This window comes from Perna viridis, chromosome 13, assembly GCF_037379345.1.
Source record: "Perna viridis isolate PV_CMFRI_1.1 ecotype Kerala chromosome 13, ASM3737934v1, whole genome shotgun sequence".
Lineage (NCBI taxonomy): Eukaryota > Metazoa > Mollusca > Bivalvia > Mytilida > Mytilidae > Perna > Perna viridis.
The window spans coordinates 10,738,261-10,757,384 of record NC_142457.1 but is presented as its reverse complement, the minus strand read 5'-3'; the positions used below and the strand labels follow the sequence as shown (position 1 = coordinate 10,757,384).

General features: G+C 33.7%; 1 protein-coding gene across 1 annotated transcript in view; it reads right to left on the bottom strand.

The window, feature by feature from the left end:
• Positions 1-949: 949 nt before the first annotated feature.
• LOC148599537 (thyroid hormone receptor beta-A-like) overlaps positions 950-19,124 on the bottom strand; it is a 30,796-nt gene continuing 12,621 nt past the window's right edge. Inside the window, exons 4-7 of the mRNA XM_088558950.1 lie at positions 14,093-14,289; positions 12,752-12,871; positions 8,829-9,087; positions 950-8,140 (exon numbers count right to left, since the gene is read on the bottom strand). Of these exons, the coding sequence (XP_088415076.1) occupies positions 7,881-8,140; positions 8,829-9,087; positions 12,752-12,871; positions 14,093-14,289 (836 nt within the window). The 3' untranslated portion in view covers positions 950-7,880. The remainder of the gene's footprint in view (positions 8,141-8,828; positions 9,088-12,751; positions 12,872-14,092; positions 14,290-19,124) is intronic.

Genomic DNA, 19,124 nt, shown 5'->3' with positions numbered 1-19,124 from the left:
TGCGTATATTAGGCCATGAACGATGAAAGTTTGGCAAACGTAGAAATCTAAAAGCAGAAAAACAAGTACAAAGTGGTATTCATCTTCTCTAGCTCTCATATTACGAATATAATACGGATATAACAAATGGTGCATACAAGATATCAAACATGATGAAAAAAAAAACTTGCTCTATACAAGACTGTATTAGCGGCAGTGAAATAATATCTGTGTGGGTTCATTTCCCCCTTCAATCAAAAGTTACACGAAGATCACTAAGAAACGGTCCCACTGGTCCAAAACATTGAACTTTTGAGCTATAAAATAATTTTGTAAAATATAAACTAAGTAGTATATTAAATAAAAAAAAAACAGAAAAAGAAAGGGGATTTTCCGGGAAATTTACTTGATTTTAGCCTACCTCCTCTTGAGCGCAGTAATCGTCCTCCGTCTGACTATGTTCTGGACACTGTGAGCAAGCTCATATCAAATGTAGCTTGCTGTCATCGTCTCATCTGTTGTTGACCTTTGACCTCCTTAAGAAGTTTATGGGTCTGCGTTTGGCTCGTGTTCCCTGTGAATTCTATCGATGGACGGTCTCCTGATTCTTCCAGGACTATTTTTGACGGTGTCCTAAATGTTGCTTTTAATCCTGATCCTGGCGGATTAAAAGTCTCCAGTGCATTCCATACTTTCTTTTGAATATTGATGGCTGTTATTTTAGTAGACTAATGATAAATGTAAAATGTGACTTCTCAAAACCTGTCTCCAATAGCGTACGTGTATTTTTTTTTTATGTAACACTGTCGTTTTAAGGTTGAACGATTTATTATTGCAAACAAAAAGAAATATCAAGGAAGCCTGGATTCGTCCTGATAAATATAAAATAATAAAATAAATATACTTCAGGAGAAATAGACATATACTCACAACAAAAACATGAAAATGCCAAAAATACCACATACTAATAAACAAAAGTAAATTAAGCCAGAAATCAACTTAAAACTGTGATCATGCACCGGTAGGATTAGCGACCTCTTCTGCTCTAGAAACACCAATAAAATAACAAACAATAAAATGTCAGAGGTATTCAAGAGAAGAAAAGAAAATTATGACACGGTGAACAAATTGGTTCGCATGGTGTAGATGAATACACGATAGCTATTCATGAGTTTATGATGACGATCATAAATCTTTTGTAGTTATGACTTTAACCTTTTAGCAACAAAATAATATTATTGAATATTAAATATTGAATCTAGCACGTTACAAAATGACCGAGCATGCGTATTGAAGAGATGTTGATACGGTTATTGAATATTAAATATTGAATCTAGCAGCGTATTGAAGAGATGTTGATACGGATTTAAAGGATTTGTCGTAGTTTGGTTATAATAGTAGTTCTAGATACAAGGCTGACCTCATAGTGTATGTAGTGTCAAAATTGTTTTGGTAGATGCGATCTATAAAATGGCCGAATCTAGGATTGTACTAACAAAGCTTCATCTACATAGCGGAAACTGACATCAACGGATCTGGTGAATGATGTTCTTTCGTTAGGCAATGTTGAGCTATATAATCAGCCTAAAAAGGGTAAAGGAATAGGCTAACAAAGTCTTCAAAGTCGCTTGTCCTCAAAATTAATATTCTCTGTCATTGATTTTAGCTTACTTTTAACAAGAATATAAAACTCCTCTCTTTCAACGTCCGTATGACAAGGGACATAGATTAGGAACCAAATTAAACAACTGGCAATGGATATTTATAGATATTGGGGCCCTGCTAATGTATATGATCCATATAGTACAGTAAGGAGCCCCTGCGCCTGAATCGGAACTGGGTAATATGCAATGCTAACCGATCATTCCATCTAAACATGCGTTCTCATACAAGTATGAAACACACATAAAACACACGTGCACGATATTTTAACATGTAAGGGGTATATTTTTATATCGTATGACGCTACGGTGGTAAACACAGCACAGATCTGCAGCATTACGCAGAGCAGTATTTTATAATTATTCAAATCATATGCGAATATAAGTACTGAAATTACGAGCGCAAGAAGTCGCTGACAATATTAGCGACTTAAAATGAAATATTTTGGAGTTGAGTTATCGTTCGTCGACCACAGTGGATATCCACGTACTGTGACATTTACTAACTATTCATATCAATTCTTTTTTTTTTTGTAATGTTTCAGCTTCTGAGCTTCCAATTCTAGACATAAGTAAATGACCACTCGCTTTTAAAAATATATTATACTTTATAATAATTCATCATAAAATGTTTGTTGAAGGCTGATTCAGATGATTCCAAACGTTTGATTTTTGTTCATCCTTGGAATGTTATGGTAGCTGTGCGCTTCCATGGCGTAATTTTCACTCCGTTACTATCCTTTGAATTTTTTTTTTTTTTTTTGGTTTTTTGTGTGTGTGTTTAGGTGTTTTGTGTGTTTGATTTTGATTTGGTTTTTTTTTCTTGTTTTTGTTTGTATTTGCGTTGTTATGAATTTATTTGTTTGTTTGTTTTTATTTTGTTTTTGTTTTGTATTTTTATTATTATTATTATTTGTGCTTTTTATAACTCATTTCATCTATTTTACTGGTAATATCCTCACTCAAGTTTACATTGCTTTCATTTATATTTTAGCTGATGTGAGACTGATGTCACTGCAGTGACTACATAACATTGTGGTTCGCGCTTCTGTTAAGATCTTGTTTTATTTTACTTCTATTAGCGAAATATGAAATAACTTTCTGAACCAATCTATATTCTTGTCAATATTCAATAAAGGAAAATGAAGTACTCACAGTCATCAAATATACCAACAAGTGTAAATTCTCTCTGACATGTTTGTTTTTAAATAAGAGTAAATTTGCATACTCGCATCATTCTGTATGGAATTACTGAAATATTTTACAGTTTTTAGCACCAATAAATACTACCAATGACTACAACACAACACAGATTTATTTTCTATATACATTTTATTTGCTTAAGTCTGACAAAACATGACAGAATCTGTCAGGATTCAGAACAAATCTAACTTTAACAAGAAATACTACTACCTTGAACAAATGTACATTACCAAAACAATACAGCTACATGTACATGCACGTACATGTACGGATTAAATGATGCAGGGCATCGTTTCATAAAGCTTATGTAAGACTTGTGTGCACATATGCCTTATTGGTTTGTTGAGGATTTGCCTGTACGTAATTCCTACGAATACTTAATCAAACCATACCCAGGTGTCACCACATAATCTATTTATCATCGACACGTGAAACTAGAAAGCTTAAAACATCGGTTCTGAATCCTGACAAAACTATTACAATATACACTCCAGCCGTTTTAAACGTGAACTTGACAATCATTGAATAGAACTGTTGTTATAATATTATTCATGATCAATACATGATAAATCGGCCATGAAAGAAATTAACGCAGCTGTAACATGAATACACTAATCTCATTGGATAATCGGCTTTACACGTACATGTAATGTTTCATGAGTCGATGAAACGCATCTTCGAACTATTCTTATAGACCGCGTCCATTATTGCCTATTTTCTATGTATATTAAAGAAATAAATGAAGAGAAACATATTAAATATAATTATACATGTAAGAATTGAATGATTCAATTTTTATGTGTCATGGGCGTGTAAAAGCGTTGAACGGTAGCACATATGGGGCATGAAACGCTACGCGCTTCATTGAAAATGTACTACAGTCAACGCTTTCACACGCCCATGAATCATCAAAAATGACACATTCAATTTTTATGTTTTTAATTTTCTCTTTCTTCCGAATGACAAAATTTATGTTCATTGCAAGTCCACGCTTAATACGGACAGATTGTAGAATCATATTGTACCACCGGTCACATGACAATAAATAGCATTTTTACATTCATCCAAATAATGCACACTCACATAAAATAAACTAAGAATAACCGGGGAATATATATCTCTGAAGAACATATGTTTAAAGAAGTCAATGTAATGCCTCTGTTAGAAAGATGGTCAAAGTTCAAAAATGAAATTATTAATGCCACGCCCCCTGTTTTGTCCACACAAAAAGGCGTTGACACGGCTTGATGTAAAATATAAGTGAACACTGCATCACAAACACATTGTCATCAATGTTAACTACAAAAAGACACACATGATAGCCAATGTAACATACTAGTTCATGTTAAAAATGAAATGAAATTTGCAACCAGAAAATGTAGACATCATAACTTCCATTATACAATACCAGTATAAAAAGATATCATATTCTGGCAACATGTATTTATGTTATCAAAAGCAATAAGTAGATCGTGTGTAAACCTGCATATAAATCACCTGAGAATATGAAAGTATGTCAATGTTATACTTAGTCATTGCATACAGGATCTAAAAAAAACCATTCCATTCTACTTTCTGTTCAGATGACCATTCTGATTACCCAATCAGATTTCAGCTTTCGCAATTGTGGATCTGATCATCCAATCAGATTTCAGCTTTCACGATTGTGGATGTATTGTTTAGGCCTATTCAAGTGCATCCATACAAAACGTAGAATGGTGTTGATCTTATAGTTAAGCAATCAACCGAGAAGAGGATAACTTTTTATTTTATATATTTATAACACACAAGTTTGTCCAAAAAGTTCTAAAATTGTAAAAAAAAAGTCCTTTAAACAACTGTATCTAAATCTACACCCATTTTTAGGGGAATGTTTTATGAAGCACTAAATAAGCACTGATGCTGAAAAAGAAAAGCACTAAAACGCTAAAAGCAATGAAATAGGGTAGGAATTATTTGGAATATGGTCATTGCGGAAAGTACTTAAAACAAGCAAGTTCATACTGAAAATCATAAACTTTAGGTGTAAAGGCAAAAAGAACGATTTTCTGTCTTATCTTCATTTTCCGCGTGTACGTCTATTGTTGTTAAATACTTAAGAATCAGGCAATTGGTGGCACACATTTTTTGCCAGTTAGGGCTTTATTTTACCTCAATTATATTTTATATGTCTAGAAACAACCGGAGAGCTATTTAAATTCATCCTAAAGCATCCGTGACGAAGATTTTTTTTGTCTGCTTATATAGAGAAAATGTGCAAGAACATTTTGTCGTGATTTTTCCATAGTGCATTTCAACTAAAATCTTAAAAAGGCTAAATTTGCTTATTCCTGGATGTTATAAGATATAAATACTTGGATAATACAATAAAATATCAGCGTTTTATTTTCTTCATGTGTCACAGCTTATATTCATTTTGCCGATTTCTTAGACAGGAAAGTATTTAAAAGACTACACTTTTCTTTTCAGTTATTAGTAAGAATCAATAAGGCACATGTAAATATTTAAAAAGGCTGACAGCAAAGAAATTAGCTGTAACGTTGAAAATAACTATAACCAAGGGCGGAACCATTTCTATAGGGTATTAACCACTCCCTACTTCTGAATCCTTGCCGGCTTATTATGTATATGTCTCCCTTATCCATGCTTCCGGTAATAACAACAATTTCCGTAAGAGTACAGATAGAACATAATAATGTGAGGAAGTCAAATGTTTCAAAGAAAAATGATTTTACTTAAGCCTATTTGATAAAGCTCTAAGCCAGGTGGAGAGAAAATAAAATGTTTTTAAATGTTGTACTAAAAAATTTCGATAAAGCAATAAAGTTCCATAAATATTCAAGCTTATCCATTAGATTGTAGTGTATTATTAACACACGGGAAGATTTTTGAATCTTTTGAAAATAATTTGATAATTTTCTTGAGAAAAGATTTGGAACTCAGAGTTCCCTTCCACCCCTGCAACCTTCGAGATCCGATACTGAGTGAGTCTTAAATATAATAAAAAAGTTGTTTAAATGGACAAATAAAATATTGAACATTTAAACAAAAGAAAACCGGTAATAACCGTAATCCGTTCAGAAAGAGTTTCGAAGGCTAAACATGTGACCATCGTATATAAGATGAAAATGCAAAAAAAACCAACTGTAATGTTAATGTCATACTTCCGGTTAAAAATAGACAGTACTGGAGTGTAACTGTCTAATATCCGGTTCAGAGAGGTTTCATTTAACAAGTGCCAATTTAAAATATGTTCTAATGTACATGTATGCGTGTTTATAAGTTATGATAATATTTGTTCAAATCACATATAATCCCTGAGATGTTTGTGATAAAACATATGCTCTGAGTAAAAAGTTACCCCTGAAATTCTATTTTTGTAAAAGTCTTAACAATATAAATCTTCCTGAGAAAGGTTTTTAAAACATACAGTTCCCAAACAGCAAGTGGGCAAGACAAAAAATTGCACTATTAAAAATTACATAAACAGCTACATGTAACAACATACTCACACAGCTGTTCGTCTAAAAGAATACGACAATCGATTCATTGCAAATGCAGTATGTATAAATTGAGCATTTTCCTGAGGAACGAATAGATTGAGCAAATATTTCTTTTTGAAAATTGTAATCACCTACCCTAACAAAAGCTTTTTAAAAACAACTGTGGATGATTTTTTAAAGAACAGATGTTTAAAATTTGATTTTTTCATATGAACAATAAATGTGTCGATATTTTAAATAGCCCTACGACCAGTCGCTTTGGTTTACAAAAACACACACACGCAATTAAACAAATTAGTGCTGGGTGCAACTAATGATCGAAGAGAAACAACTCGGGTTTACAAGTTTAGCAAACAGTTAATTCATTGGCATATTGGATAACTCTATTTACAATGCTCTAATAATACACAGAGTCACAAATAACCAAGTAACAATGAACTAGTACAAGTAATCTTACGAGCCATGCAGAGAATATCATCATTTTAAGGAAGTAGACCTCGGTAAGGGACATTTCTCTTACAAATCATTGGAACGTTTGTATGCAGTATTTTACATCAATCTCATTGAAGCATCAAAGTGATTTGGACTGATCTCATGAAAGCTTGATAGGCTTTGGTGATATTGAATATGACACAAACATATAAATAATTTTTAACGAGTTGTGTCCCTTACCCTAGGTCTACCTCCTTAAGCTTCACACAAACGATCGACAGCATTTTTGTTCAAATAATTGTTTATATAATTCCTGTATGACATGTGATTAAGACTGTGAAATTGGCGAAAATTCAATACATTAATAGGAATGAAACCTTCTAGTTTTTTTAATAGGCATGATTTGTTTTACTTTGAACACGGTAACCAAATTAGCAAAATCTATCTTCATTGACGCCATTTATTGCTAGTTTTATAAAATTGTGCAAATATCCACTGCATGACTCTTAGTAAGAGTATGTACCAGTACTAAATAGCCTGAGTATATTCCGACAATTATCACATGAACTAATTAACAGATATCATGAATGACAAACAAAGATGCACTCGACATTCATTTCAACATACAACCGGATAACTAAGAAGTCTAACTAGTGTACATAAAATATTCCCAAGTCTGCACCAGGAAGGGTCCTTTCTGAAAAAATTATTGTTTTCTTTTTTTTTAAATTGGGGCATCTTGTACAAGCCTTTTGTCATTGAGATGGTATAATGCTTTGTTTGGGTAGTTGTTTACAAATATAGTTTTGGAAAAAAGCGACTCTCACATTAGTCAGTCTTAAAAAATATTGAACTACTGTTGTCAAGATGCAGTTTTAAATGCAATAACATAAAATAAAATAATTAAACATAACGTTCCTCTTTTAGTTACACATAATAAATATGTAATCATATGGCTCACTGCTTCCGCAAGTAAATGGTCCTCACCTTCAAAGAAATATCGATCCTGATGCAGACTGGAATATATTTAAAGGGGCAAGCGCTGACCAGAAAGGGAAACAACTGTCACAATGAAAAGTACAAGTAATGGCGTAATAATAGTTTACGGGAAGTCCTGTCCATCACTTCCATCGAAAAGGTTAAGCAGATGGTTCGGAACTTCTCCAGAGTGATCGAGACGAATGCACAAGACACGTTCTGCATGTCGTGTGCTTATAGTGCGCAAGTCAGTAACTTTCATTAAAATTTTTGCCCAGTGAACAGGTTGGTTTGGTCTTTTTTCAGCGACATACCGCTTAAAGGCACCTAGGATTTCATCTTGTAGTTTCTCGACAGCTTCAGGTTCTTTTAACCCAGAACGATCTGAAATGAAAATAACAGATAGTAATTTCAATCTCATTCTAAGTTTGGATGGATTTTCCTCATTTTTATAATATGTTGAATACATGTATACGGAAAAAGTTTAAATGACTTCTCAAGCTTCTATCTTCAATGAAAACAAGCTTCAAGCAAATATTAAAACTTAGGATTGAAAAAATATACATTTCTTGGTCAGCAACCGTATAATCGTTCAAATACTGGTAGCTTTTCGGAGTGTGACTTAAAGGATACCCGTTAACATCTGCTGCATAGAAGGATAGCAATGTGTGTGCAAGGTCAGATTCATCACATTTTAAATCAACCTCCTGTACATAGGTACATGTACACTCAGCATTTCAAAGCTTATACATATCTCCCATGCTCGGTGCCTATCCTTACTATTCATGTAAGTGGGTTATTAATGAGTACAGCTCATTTCTTTTGAGTTTTACACACTGGTTCATATCAGAGCTACATGTAAATAATACAATCTGGCTGAGTGATACCTAGTGAGTCAGAATGTGATAATACCGTCTGCTAGGAAGATTCGTTTTGTGGAAGAAAACAATTGTCGTGGTGTGTCGGTGACCATATATACAAGATATTTTCCATTTGTCATTTCTTGCCTGATTGAAATCGCATATTGATATTTTTCCTCCTTTTAATATATGCATACATATTCGACACTTACCAGACTGCATTAAAAGCACCGCAGATAGTAATGACAGCTCTGTTTTGTCAAGCTGTAATTTTGAAAGCCCAACAGCGAATTCGAAAATAGGTTCTACCAATAATCCTAGGCCTTCAGATTTGACCTGGGATTTATTAATTAGCATGCCATTATGCATAAGCAAAGTCTCTTTTTCCGGGTCATATCTGCAGGCTGCCCTCAGACACATCACTTCTAAGCAGCAGGATTTAAGGAGCAGGATCTGATCATCAACAAACAGCTAAAAATCAATAAATAAACATAAGGATTAACTGGAAGTAGATGTATATATATTTTTCTTATCCTGAATTTTCCGCTTATAGTTTTGACCACGTTTTTTCCACAGTAGGTCTTTTGACATAGAACTACATGTACATTCTCCCCATCCCGATCTTTGTTTTGCCAAAACCTGAAGCTCTAGCCTCTCAACTAAAATATCGTTTCCCGCAGTAGGCTTTTCATTGAGACTACAATCAAATCAGTGACCACCCGTATTATGTGATCATGATTTTGCTTTCCCTTGTTTAAGTGACCACCTGTATTCGGAAATAACTGGTCCCAAGTGACAATGATTCATATATCACTATGTGGCATTTATGAAAACAAGGTGTGTTATGTAACCCGGATTTTGCTCTCCCTTGGAAGGTCCCTATAGACATTGCCACCGTCCTGAAATTCGTTCTGTCATGTGTCAGGTCCTACTTATCGTTTCATATATAAATATAACCCAAACAAGACCCCTCCTTAAAAATCAAGTAGTATTACGTACAAAGCAATGTTTTTCTTGGTATTTATTGTCTTTACATGAAAGGTCAAGAATAGAAGATAGATTAGACAACGAAATATTAAGTAGCACTCCACATAAGAATCGGGCAAAATGTGATTCATGGTTGGATTGCCTACATGTTTTTATTTTTGATATTTTGTTGAAAATGGTATAGTAAACGGGACTGAACATGTGGTTTTTTGTATAATCTATGTTCATAGGAGATAAAAATGATATAGAATGCACTGTAAATTTCAAAATTAAGGGGGTTAACTCTGTAAATGACACTCAAATTCAACAGAATCTATTAGATTTTCAATGTTGATTATCTCCTAAAAGCAGGCAGATTTGAATGAATAATTACACTGCACAATATAGACCCATAAAACAACTTTATTACAAAAATAAAAATATATAGTCTTTTTTGGGGTGTATCATAATTTTCAGATTTTGCATGATTCTTACAAAGACTGCTACTTAAGAGACAAGAATATAATTTATTCTGGGTCACTGAATAATTTATTCAATGACCACACTATACACAGTGTACATTATACCTATATTATAAATTGTCAGGTCACCGTGTCCTACGTTAAGAAAAAAATGACAAGTCTGAAAATGTTCCAATATAATAGTAAATATGATTTTTTTTTCTTTTTCGTTGATAAAATCTTAAGACAGTAAATTCTTTTTTACGATCTCATGCTTGTGATTTCATGTAGTTGCAAAAAGAAACACTTGTCCGCAAACAAAATAGTGCGTTTGTAACCTTTTTTTATTTATTTGGCGGGAAAATATTATCCTGGTACATTTAAACCTGTCTAAACTGAACACTTTGACCTCTTAACCTTCAACTGGAAAACCTTTTTGGTTCTTGCGAGTATTCGCTTTTCATGCATGGGGTTTAATATAAATTGAAACTGATTTGATAAGACTTCAAAGAATGGCTGGTTTCAACATGTTTTTGTTTTGTTCAGTGTAATGTCTAGAAAGGTCTCTTAATAAAAAATAGTTTCGCATTTTAAAACGACAATATCCACAAATTATGACTGCGTTTTTTCAGTTTCCACCACCAAAATAAATTGAGACATTGACATAATCTTAAGAGAACATTACAATTTTTTTAAAAATAGAATGAATTGCAACATTTATTCAGCTCAGTTAAATAAACAACCCTAAGAAACAGCTCTAAAAAATCTTACATAACTCTCATTAGGGACGGTATTCGTGTTAAATTTGAGGGAGAGTAGGTTTACTAGCAGAAACAAGACTTTTTAAATATTGGGTGATTTACAATAAGTACATTTTAACTTCACCAGCAGAGTAAAATTCAATAATTCAACTCTCCAGTCCTATATAAAATAAAAACATTTTAAATAAAGTAAAACCTAACTTAATCACACGCAGGTGGGTGTTTTCGCTATAATGGACAAACATTAAAAGTAGCCCTAGGAGAAAAATAGATATTAAGTATATAGAAAGTGCTTGACCACACCGAAGGTCACTTCGGGTCAGTTAGCAAATTGGCTGTTTAGTGTAAATGTAAGTTCTGTACGAGTCAGGCAAAACGGGAAAAAATAGTAAAATGCATGTCAACAACACACCGATCCGACAATATAATTTCACCCAAGGAGGCGTTCTCTTCTTGAAAAGACCATTATTTGATCTCTTCATCACTGGATTTGCTCAGAAATTTGTCAATAGAATGTTAGAAAAATGAGATTTTTGTCAAGAGTTATCAGTCCTTAAAATGTTCATTCCCAGTGCATTTCAGTAAAATTTAAAACTCAATTTAACAAAATGATATGGAAATCTGGTCTTTTTTTTTCATAATCCTAATAGCCCAAAAATATTCAATTTAAACTTTCAAAATGGTGTTTTTTATACCAAGTTTCACCCACTGCATGATTCTTACAAAGACTGACACTTAGCTGTGTCTTTATTCATTAGAGATAAGATCAGGTCGAGGCAACTACAATGTATTAAAAAAAAACAAGAAAAAGCCTTTCACGACATTTTATACTTGTGTTAATGCCGTTGGCCTTTGATCATGTTGGTTTCTTATACACGAACAAAACTAGACTTTCTATAGAAAACTACTCCGTTAAAAAGCAATGATCATTGTTATTATTTTTTTTCTTGACAAGTTAACAAAACTCCATGATATTAAGTTTGCTTTTGTTACTCAGAACAAGTGATGTATTTTTCACAAATGCCTCGGGCCAACTCATTATAAAGTGAAATTCGTTTTCAGGACCGAGGTGTACATGATCAAGGAGATATCTTTTCCATAAAATAACATACTACAGCGGGAATAGTGAAAAAGGGATCCTGGTGCCGGAATAGTCGGAGTCATTGATTAAATACTACCTGTCAAAACGACTTCAGGGGTGTAGGTGTGATATCTAACCCCGGCTTCATTAACATACAAATAGTGTTTTTATAGAGGACTAAATATATGTGTGATATCTACCGAAACAACTCCTTATTACCAAGCAAGCAAAACGGTGGTTATATAAATATAGGTGTGATATCCAGCACTGTTTGTAAAATAAACCAGTTTGTCTGCATTTAGAAAAAAACTGGATTACATTTGACATATGTATTCTCAATGTCCACATTTAGACATTGTCTAAATAAAACCTTTTTATTTTATATTGCAATGCCGTAAACCAATGAAAATAGACAGTTTAAGAATGTCTTACTATAAAATTTACCGTTCAGGAATTATGGCCATTTATTTTGAAAAACCAGCACTATCTAGCTTCTTTTGTAGAAATTTGAAAACAAAGGGATGTATATGAAAAGATATATTTAAATATAACCTAGTATCTTTCCATAAAACAACAAAATGTTGACATCTGCCATTGAACAGCCATTTGTAAATCACATTTTTAGTGTCTACGGTTAAAGTTTTCTACTATCTCAGACAAAATCAACAGCCAGTTTATTTTGATGAGGTTTATCAAAATTTAAATTAAAATTATATTTAGCATGTCATTACTTGTAAATAGTAAAGTATTTTACTCCAGTCAGTGATGACATCATGTGAATAGTAAAGACAATATTTTACTGTAGACAAATAAATGAATTTGCCAAAAGCGAATGAGATATACATGATTGTACTTATATAACCTACCTGAATAAAACCTGGCACTCCTTTAGCAAACTCAACAACTTTCACTATAGAGGGCGTCATAGCCTCCGCAAGTTTCTGCCATGTTTCAGAATTCCTCTCTTCAAGGTCACTGCTTTCAACCTTCGGGAAAAATATATTATCTATCAAAATGTTACTTGCGAAGTTTTTACCAATAGATAAAACCTACTTAGACAAAACCAATGGAAAATCTAGAGAAATCCTATTCCCGTCCAAATTTTAATTGCTTACATCTCAAAACATGAACACAGATCCATCTTTTTTTCTACATAGTATATTGTTCTAGCATGAAATATCTTGATAGATTTCACAACCCTTTGAAATCCTTGTATTCTTAAAAAGAGCAGCGAACATGCTTAAATTAAGCACTCATAAATCTGACTCTTAATTATATATCAGCTAGTCATGTACTAGTGCAATATATAATATGTTTGCGATTTGGATTACGGCTTGTATTATCTGTGCTTTGTACAAAAAATTGTTTGATTTAGATAAACCACAATTTCTGGACTTAGTCTACCAAAATGTTTGTGTTGGTTTAAAAAGGATCTCCATCGATAATGAAATCTCAAAGGCCGGGATTGGAAGTCATATATTTATCAACAGTTCTGTTTAGTTTTAAACATTACACATTTATTTGATTTATTCATTTGGCAGAGCCTCTCGGTTAAGGATTTAGCTTCCCGTTTCCATGATTTTGGGTTTTGAGTACTTTTTTGTATCCCATTGATTTTTGGATCAAGTTCTTCCTAAATATTAGATTATAATGCTGCTGTTGGGAAACACGTGGACTGGCAATATATATGATTGGTATTTATTGTATTTGGTCTTGAAACTGCAAACTTGAGCGGTGAGCATGACCAATCAACGCATAGGTCTGTAATCTTTTATAGAGAAAGTATGAGATCTACTTTCCAGGGTTAATACCGATAACACATATTTAACTAACTTTGCATTTTGTGTAATTGAATGTTTGTTTCAGGACAATGGCTATAAAGACACCGCAGACATACGCATGTCCACAGTCAGGAGATGATGGTCATGAATGTGTTTTCGTGTCGATTTCTGACTTTTTAGTTTATGCTCAAGAAGTGTCATCGTTTTGTAACCATGGATTGCACTACTTTTGTCGTCGGGCCTTTCAGGGCTTCTTTAAAGGTGTCTTTACACTTAATAAAGAACAGTTGGTGATCACTATACGATTATAAAGGTTATACGATCGATGGTGCATTTGTGGCGTTTCACCATATCTGTTCCTTTTTTCTATACAGTAATTTCTCACAGTATCAAGAAGCTTAAAAAACGGTGATTTGAAAGCAATACCTTTGATGGGGCGGCTACATTCGTCTGGTCGTAAGCTTGTCCTATTTCGTTAATCAGATGTTTGTCGGTATCCGTCATCAGATCATGAACACAGCCGTTGTCGGCAGATTTGGATTTCATGGCATCAATCTGTTTCTTCTTCCGGTTTTCTTCTATCAACTTCCGCTTTGCCTTTCTTTGTTTCTCATTTAGAACCACTGAAAATAAATATAATTATATACATATATATAAATGTGTGTGTGTGTGTGTGTGTGTACCTGTTATCACAATCTAGATAAACAGGTCTCTCTGAATTGGTATCAAGGTAATCTTTGCTTACCAAAATCGTTGTCTCTAAGTACATCAATGTAAAAAATATCAGTGTGATTATTTAGAATAATTTAACATGACCTTTACGAGGATAAAGCCAAATTTATAAACACTATACCATGAGTTAAATCAAATGATAAAACAAATACGGAAATATGATGATTTATTTGTATCTATTATAATACTGTGTCCTGAAAAATATTTGTTATTAAAATACCCAATACTCATCCTTTCTCGTTAGACAGGAAATTGGCCTAGTAGTTCCAATTGCAATATACCTAGATCGATACAGATGGGGGTTGGGGGTTGGGGGGAAAGCAGTTGCGGGTAAAGGGTGATAACCATCACTATAAGGACCAGCCAGTTTATAATGTGAATTTTGTAAGTACAACAGTCAAGACAAAAACATACACTTTTTCGACACATAAACTTCAAGACAGACCAATATATTTGCTATTTACTACTGACACGTATCTTAAATCATTCTATGAAACATGCCAAAAATATGTATAAATAGCTTCATGCATATTATTCTAAGATTTCCCAGATAACAAACAACACCTAATGAACTGGATATAGAACATCTGACATGTACTGACGTACTTTCATACAAAATCCCTCAAATTTCCATTATCTGTTTGATTGGGAAGTGATAACAACCCATTCCTAGGCAATGTCCACTGATATCAGAGGCACAGGTCAAGCTTAGGACGTTGCAAGAGCAATCATTAGCGAGCTGTCACAAATTCTAGATGATGATATTGGTATTAGCTACCTGCTAGGCGTCTATCCGAGTGAGCTGCCACGGGACAACATGGCAGACTGTCACAAGTCTGCACCCTTGCAGCCTGGGAGATGCGACCGGAACTAACCTATCTTAACGTATTCAGTATGATGCTAAGATAGTTGACGAACATCAACGAGCATATCTTAGCGAGCCCAAAGACGATGCGTGGGACTTAGCATGCTGCAATGGGCCTTTTCTATAGACTCCAAAATTAGCGGCCTGTGAAGGTCATAGCCCTGCAAGTAACTATATGAAGGACTTTGCAATAGGATACAATGAGTTTCGTATCCTCTTTTCTTATTGGTAATATAATTCTGGTCTTCCCAAAAAATATACCTCGTATTTACTCATTTCATCTTTTATTTTAAATTTATCTGCTTTTTGTTATGCATATTTGCATTTCAAGCCTTATGAACGGACGTTTCAAGAATTTTAAAGTATGGGTCTGTCTATAAAATGAGCCAAGGAGTTATTTGTTAAATCTTAAAAAGTCGATGAAACTGTTCAAACACATTTGTTACATCCTAAAACAACGCCCCCTGCGTTCATTTCCTTTGATCTGCTATATACATTTGTACAGAGAAATAGTTTTTACTGGCTAAAGTGTAAAAGTTGAGGCGGGAACATTTTCCGCACTTTTCTGTATTAGACTGTGGCCATCTCCAGTGACCAACTTTCATTTGTGCTCTTATTATCGAATAGTTTCTGTACAATTTCCAATCAACTGATTTTTAGGATTAAGATACTGAAATATTTCCAATCAAAAGAATTTAGGATTCAGATATGCGTGAATCACTTATCATAATCTTCTTTCTGGTTTTAAGTCAGAGCTGTACTTAATTAAGGCATAAGTTATATACATACATATACATGTATGCCATCGTTGTAATAATACAACTGCCAAATATAATCGAGAAACGACTATACTCTGACTAATATATTCGTCAAGTATTTTTCCTAGTCAACATGTATGCTTTCACAGGCAAATAGGTGGACGCACAGAGATATGATTTCTCAATAACCCACAATTCTGCTTCTTAAGGGTATGATAACAAAAATCTGATGTTGGATTATGATTAAACGTTTGACTCAGCAGGTTGAAATAAATGATTCCAAAATGGTATCTCGGGTCCCTCTTTTTGCCTCTTATTCCTAAAAGATAAGGGCCCAAATCCATTCAAAGACATCGAACTTTCCTTTTGTGATATTGTAGCTTGTAGTACAATATCGTAAAGATCCTTATACTCCATCCTTCTTATTACCCAGAGCTCACAGCCATGGTAAAAAAAGTGATAAACACATGACCAACATTTCGTGCAACTCATAGACTGTGTCTATTCAAAAATATGAAGAAGCTAGTCTTATTAGAATCGAAATAAATCACAGAAACTCACTTTTATCATTGTTTTACCATGGGCTGGCCGTCGCTCGGGGTAAAACAATGCGACATAAATTGACACCCCGTAGTTAAACATTGATAAAATGGAGTTTCCATAATTTTAACCCATCTGTACGTTTAAGGTCATAACCCCCAAAATTAAACCCATTCTGATCGTTGTGTATAAAGCACTATCATACAATTGTATAGATGTATACGCGAACATTTGTATGTTTGAATTTCATCTGAACCTTTTAAGGTTCCTAATTACTGAACTTTTGGGTCAATGACCTAAAACGTATTAACACCCTTCATTTCGCTATATATGGAAGCCCGTAATAAAACTTATCAAGAGCTGCCTACTTTTATTCAAGTTATCGGACGACAGTGACGACTTAGCGGCTGCGTCAAAAGTACATGCATAGTCTCGGGATACAATATAACCTCATTTTGGCGTTGGCCTAGATTCTGGACAAGCTTTAAAAAAAACAGTTCTAGATACGTGTACATGCGTTTGATCACGGAATTGTTTCTGAAATGGAAACTGTGTTACCGGTATCTGATTTCCTTTACCTTTTATGCGTATGAAAAGTAAGTTTAACAAATGCTGTATATGATGCACACGTGGACATGACAGAAGGTGAACCGCAAGTATTTATTTACTTAGAACCGAACTTGTGGTGTAAGTGGGTCACAATGGCTTACCTTAAATAAACCATGGCCAGATTAGAAATTTGACCTTAAACAAGGTCATGGACTCAGCAAATATTTATCTTTATGATAAGTAGTATTATATTCATATTTAAATGGTTAAAAACCGGTAATTGTTGGAATATAATTCTTTACGTACTTTAAGAACTTCTAAGGCAAATTTAAACGGGTACGAAATAGCAAAAGAAGCAAATATAATACACGTATTTTTTGGTTAAAACACATGACAACTCCAGGCGCGGATCCAAGGACTGGCGTACCGGGCGTACGCCCTCCACCCTAAATCGGTAAGAAAAAAAAATTCACCACAAGTCTCATCCCATAATATAGTTTGCCTTGTTTTGCACGGCATTTAATTCAATAAACGCCCCCCCCCCCCCCAACTCAAATCCTGGATCCGCCTCTTAACTCATGCTAGTATGTCTGCATTGATAGCAGAGGAACACGGGGAAACTACCCACTTATTTATCGACTTCAGGTTACATTAACTTTCAGCCGATTGTTGAACGAAAAAGAAGACAACTTCAAAGGTATCTACAGGAAATAAAGAAAAGCTAAATAAACGTTGAGATGAAACAGTTTGATGTATCCTAGCAACGAGAATTAAAATAACTTTCTGAATCTACCAATCATGATAGAATACAAGTTCGGCGCTTCAAGCAAGTGAAGTAGCAGTCTTTATAAAAAAAAAAAAAACACACATCAGACAGAGTGTGATTCATTCATGTCAAAAAACCCGCCGATTTAATTTTTATTTCTAATTCAGAAACAGTTACAGAACACATAACCAGTCTTAGTTGCACTTTTGGGATAAAAAAATATGAAGATTATGTATGAAACTGGCACTTTACAAGAGTTATCGTTCTTAATTTCGTTGAATTTAGTTGGTTTTATAGTGGGAGAATAAACTTAAGTTTAGTTTTCTCAAAAGTACAGATCTAAATATAGAAAGGACTATTGTCACGTATAAATATAGCATATGTAGACCACAAAAACACCGTTTGTTCGGTGGGTTTTTCTACACCATGAATCACTTTACAGGCAGTGTCTGGAATTTATATGGACTGGTACTAAAGAGGCCGTTTTTATTTACATTAAACGTTGACATTCATGTAAAGTTTTTTCTTAATTGAAAAATTGCATTAACCGGGACAAGGAATTGATCAATGCGCACCGTGACCCTGGTCTCAAGCGGACCAATGATTGCTGGATCGAGGTTTTACCTAACCACGGAAACTGGAACCAAAGGGGACATTAAAAATAGTAAAAAAGAAATGATTTATGTTCATGAATTACACATTAGATCATAAAAGTCACAAACTATCAACTTATTTTATTTTTAATAGCTACAAGATAACTTGTCATGTAACTCACAAACTATACATGTAGGGAGCATAAAAGGTACAGAGTTAAGAGCAAAGGGGTATCCTTGTGTTCAGAAGTTGCAAAAAAAAAACATTATCTTTTTCAAACACTTAATACCACATAAAACCAAAAAGGACATTTTTATAAGATCAAACCATTGTTTCCAAGGATAAGGTCGAATTAAACATTTCATAAGGTGCTGTTGGCCCCTGGAGCTCAGATCAAAGCATAAATAAAAAAGGATTCTCTTACTAAGAAAAAACTGCAATATACGTTTTATTTGATTAGAAAAACAGATGTTTTCCATATAGAATTCATTCATGAAAAAAAAATAATAAAACTCAATATATTTAAATTTCAAACAGTACTTCGTGCACGTATTAAGAGAGTATGGGCTTTGTACGACATTTGAAAACATTTGCTTACAAGTTCGGTTATGTACAACATTTTATACACTGTATATCCAAAAAGGTTCTAAACAT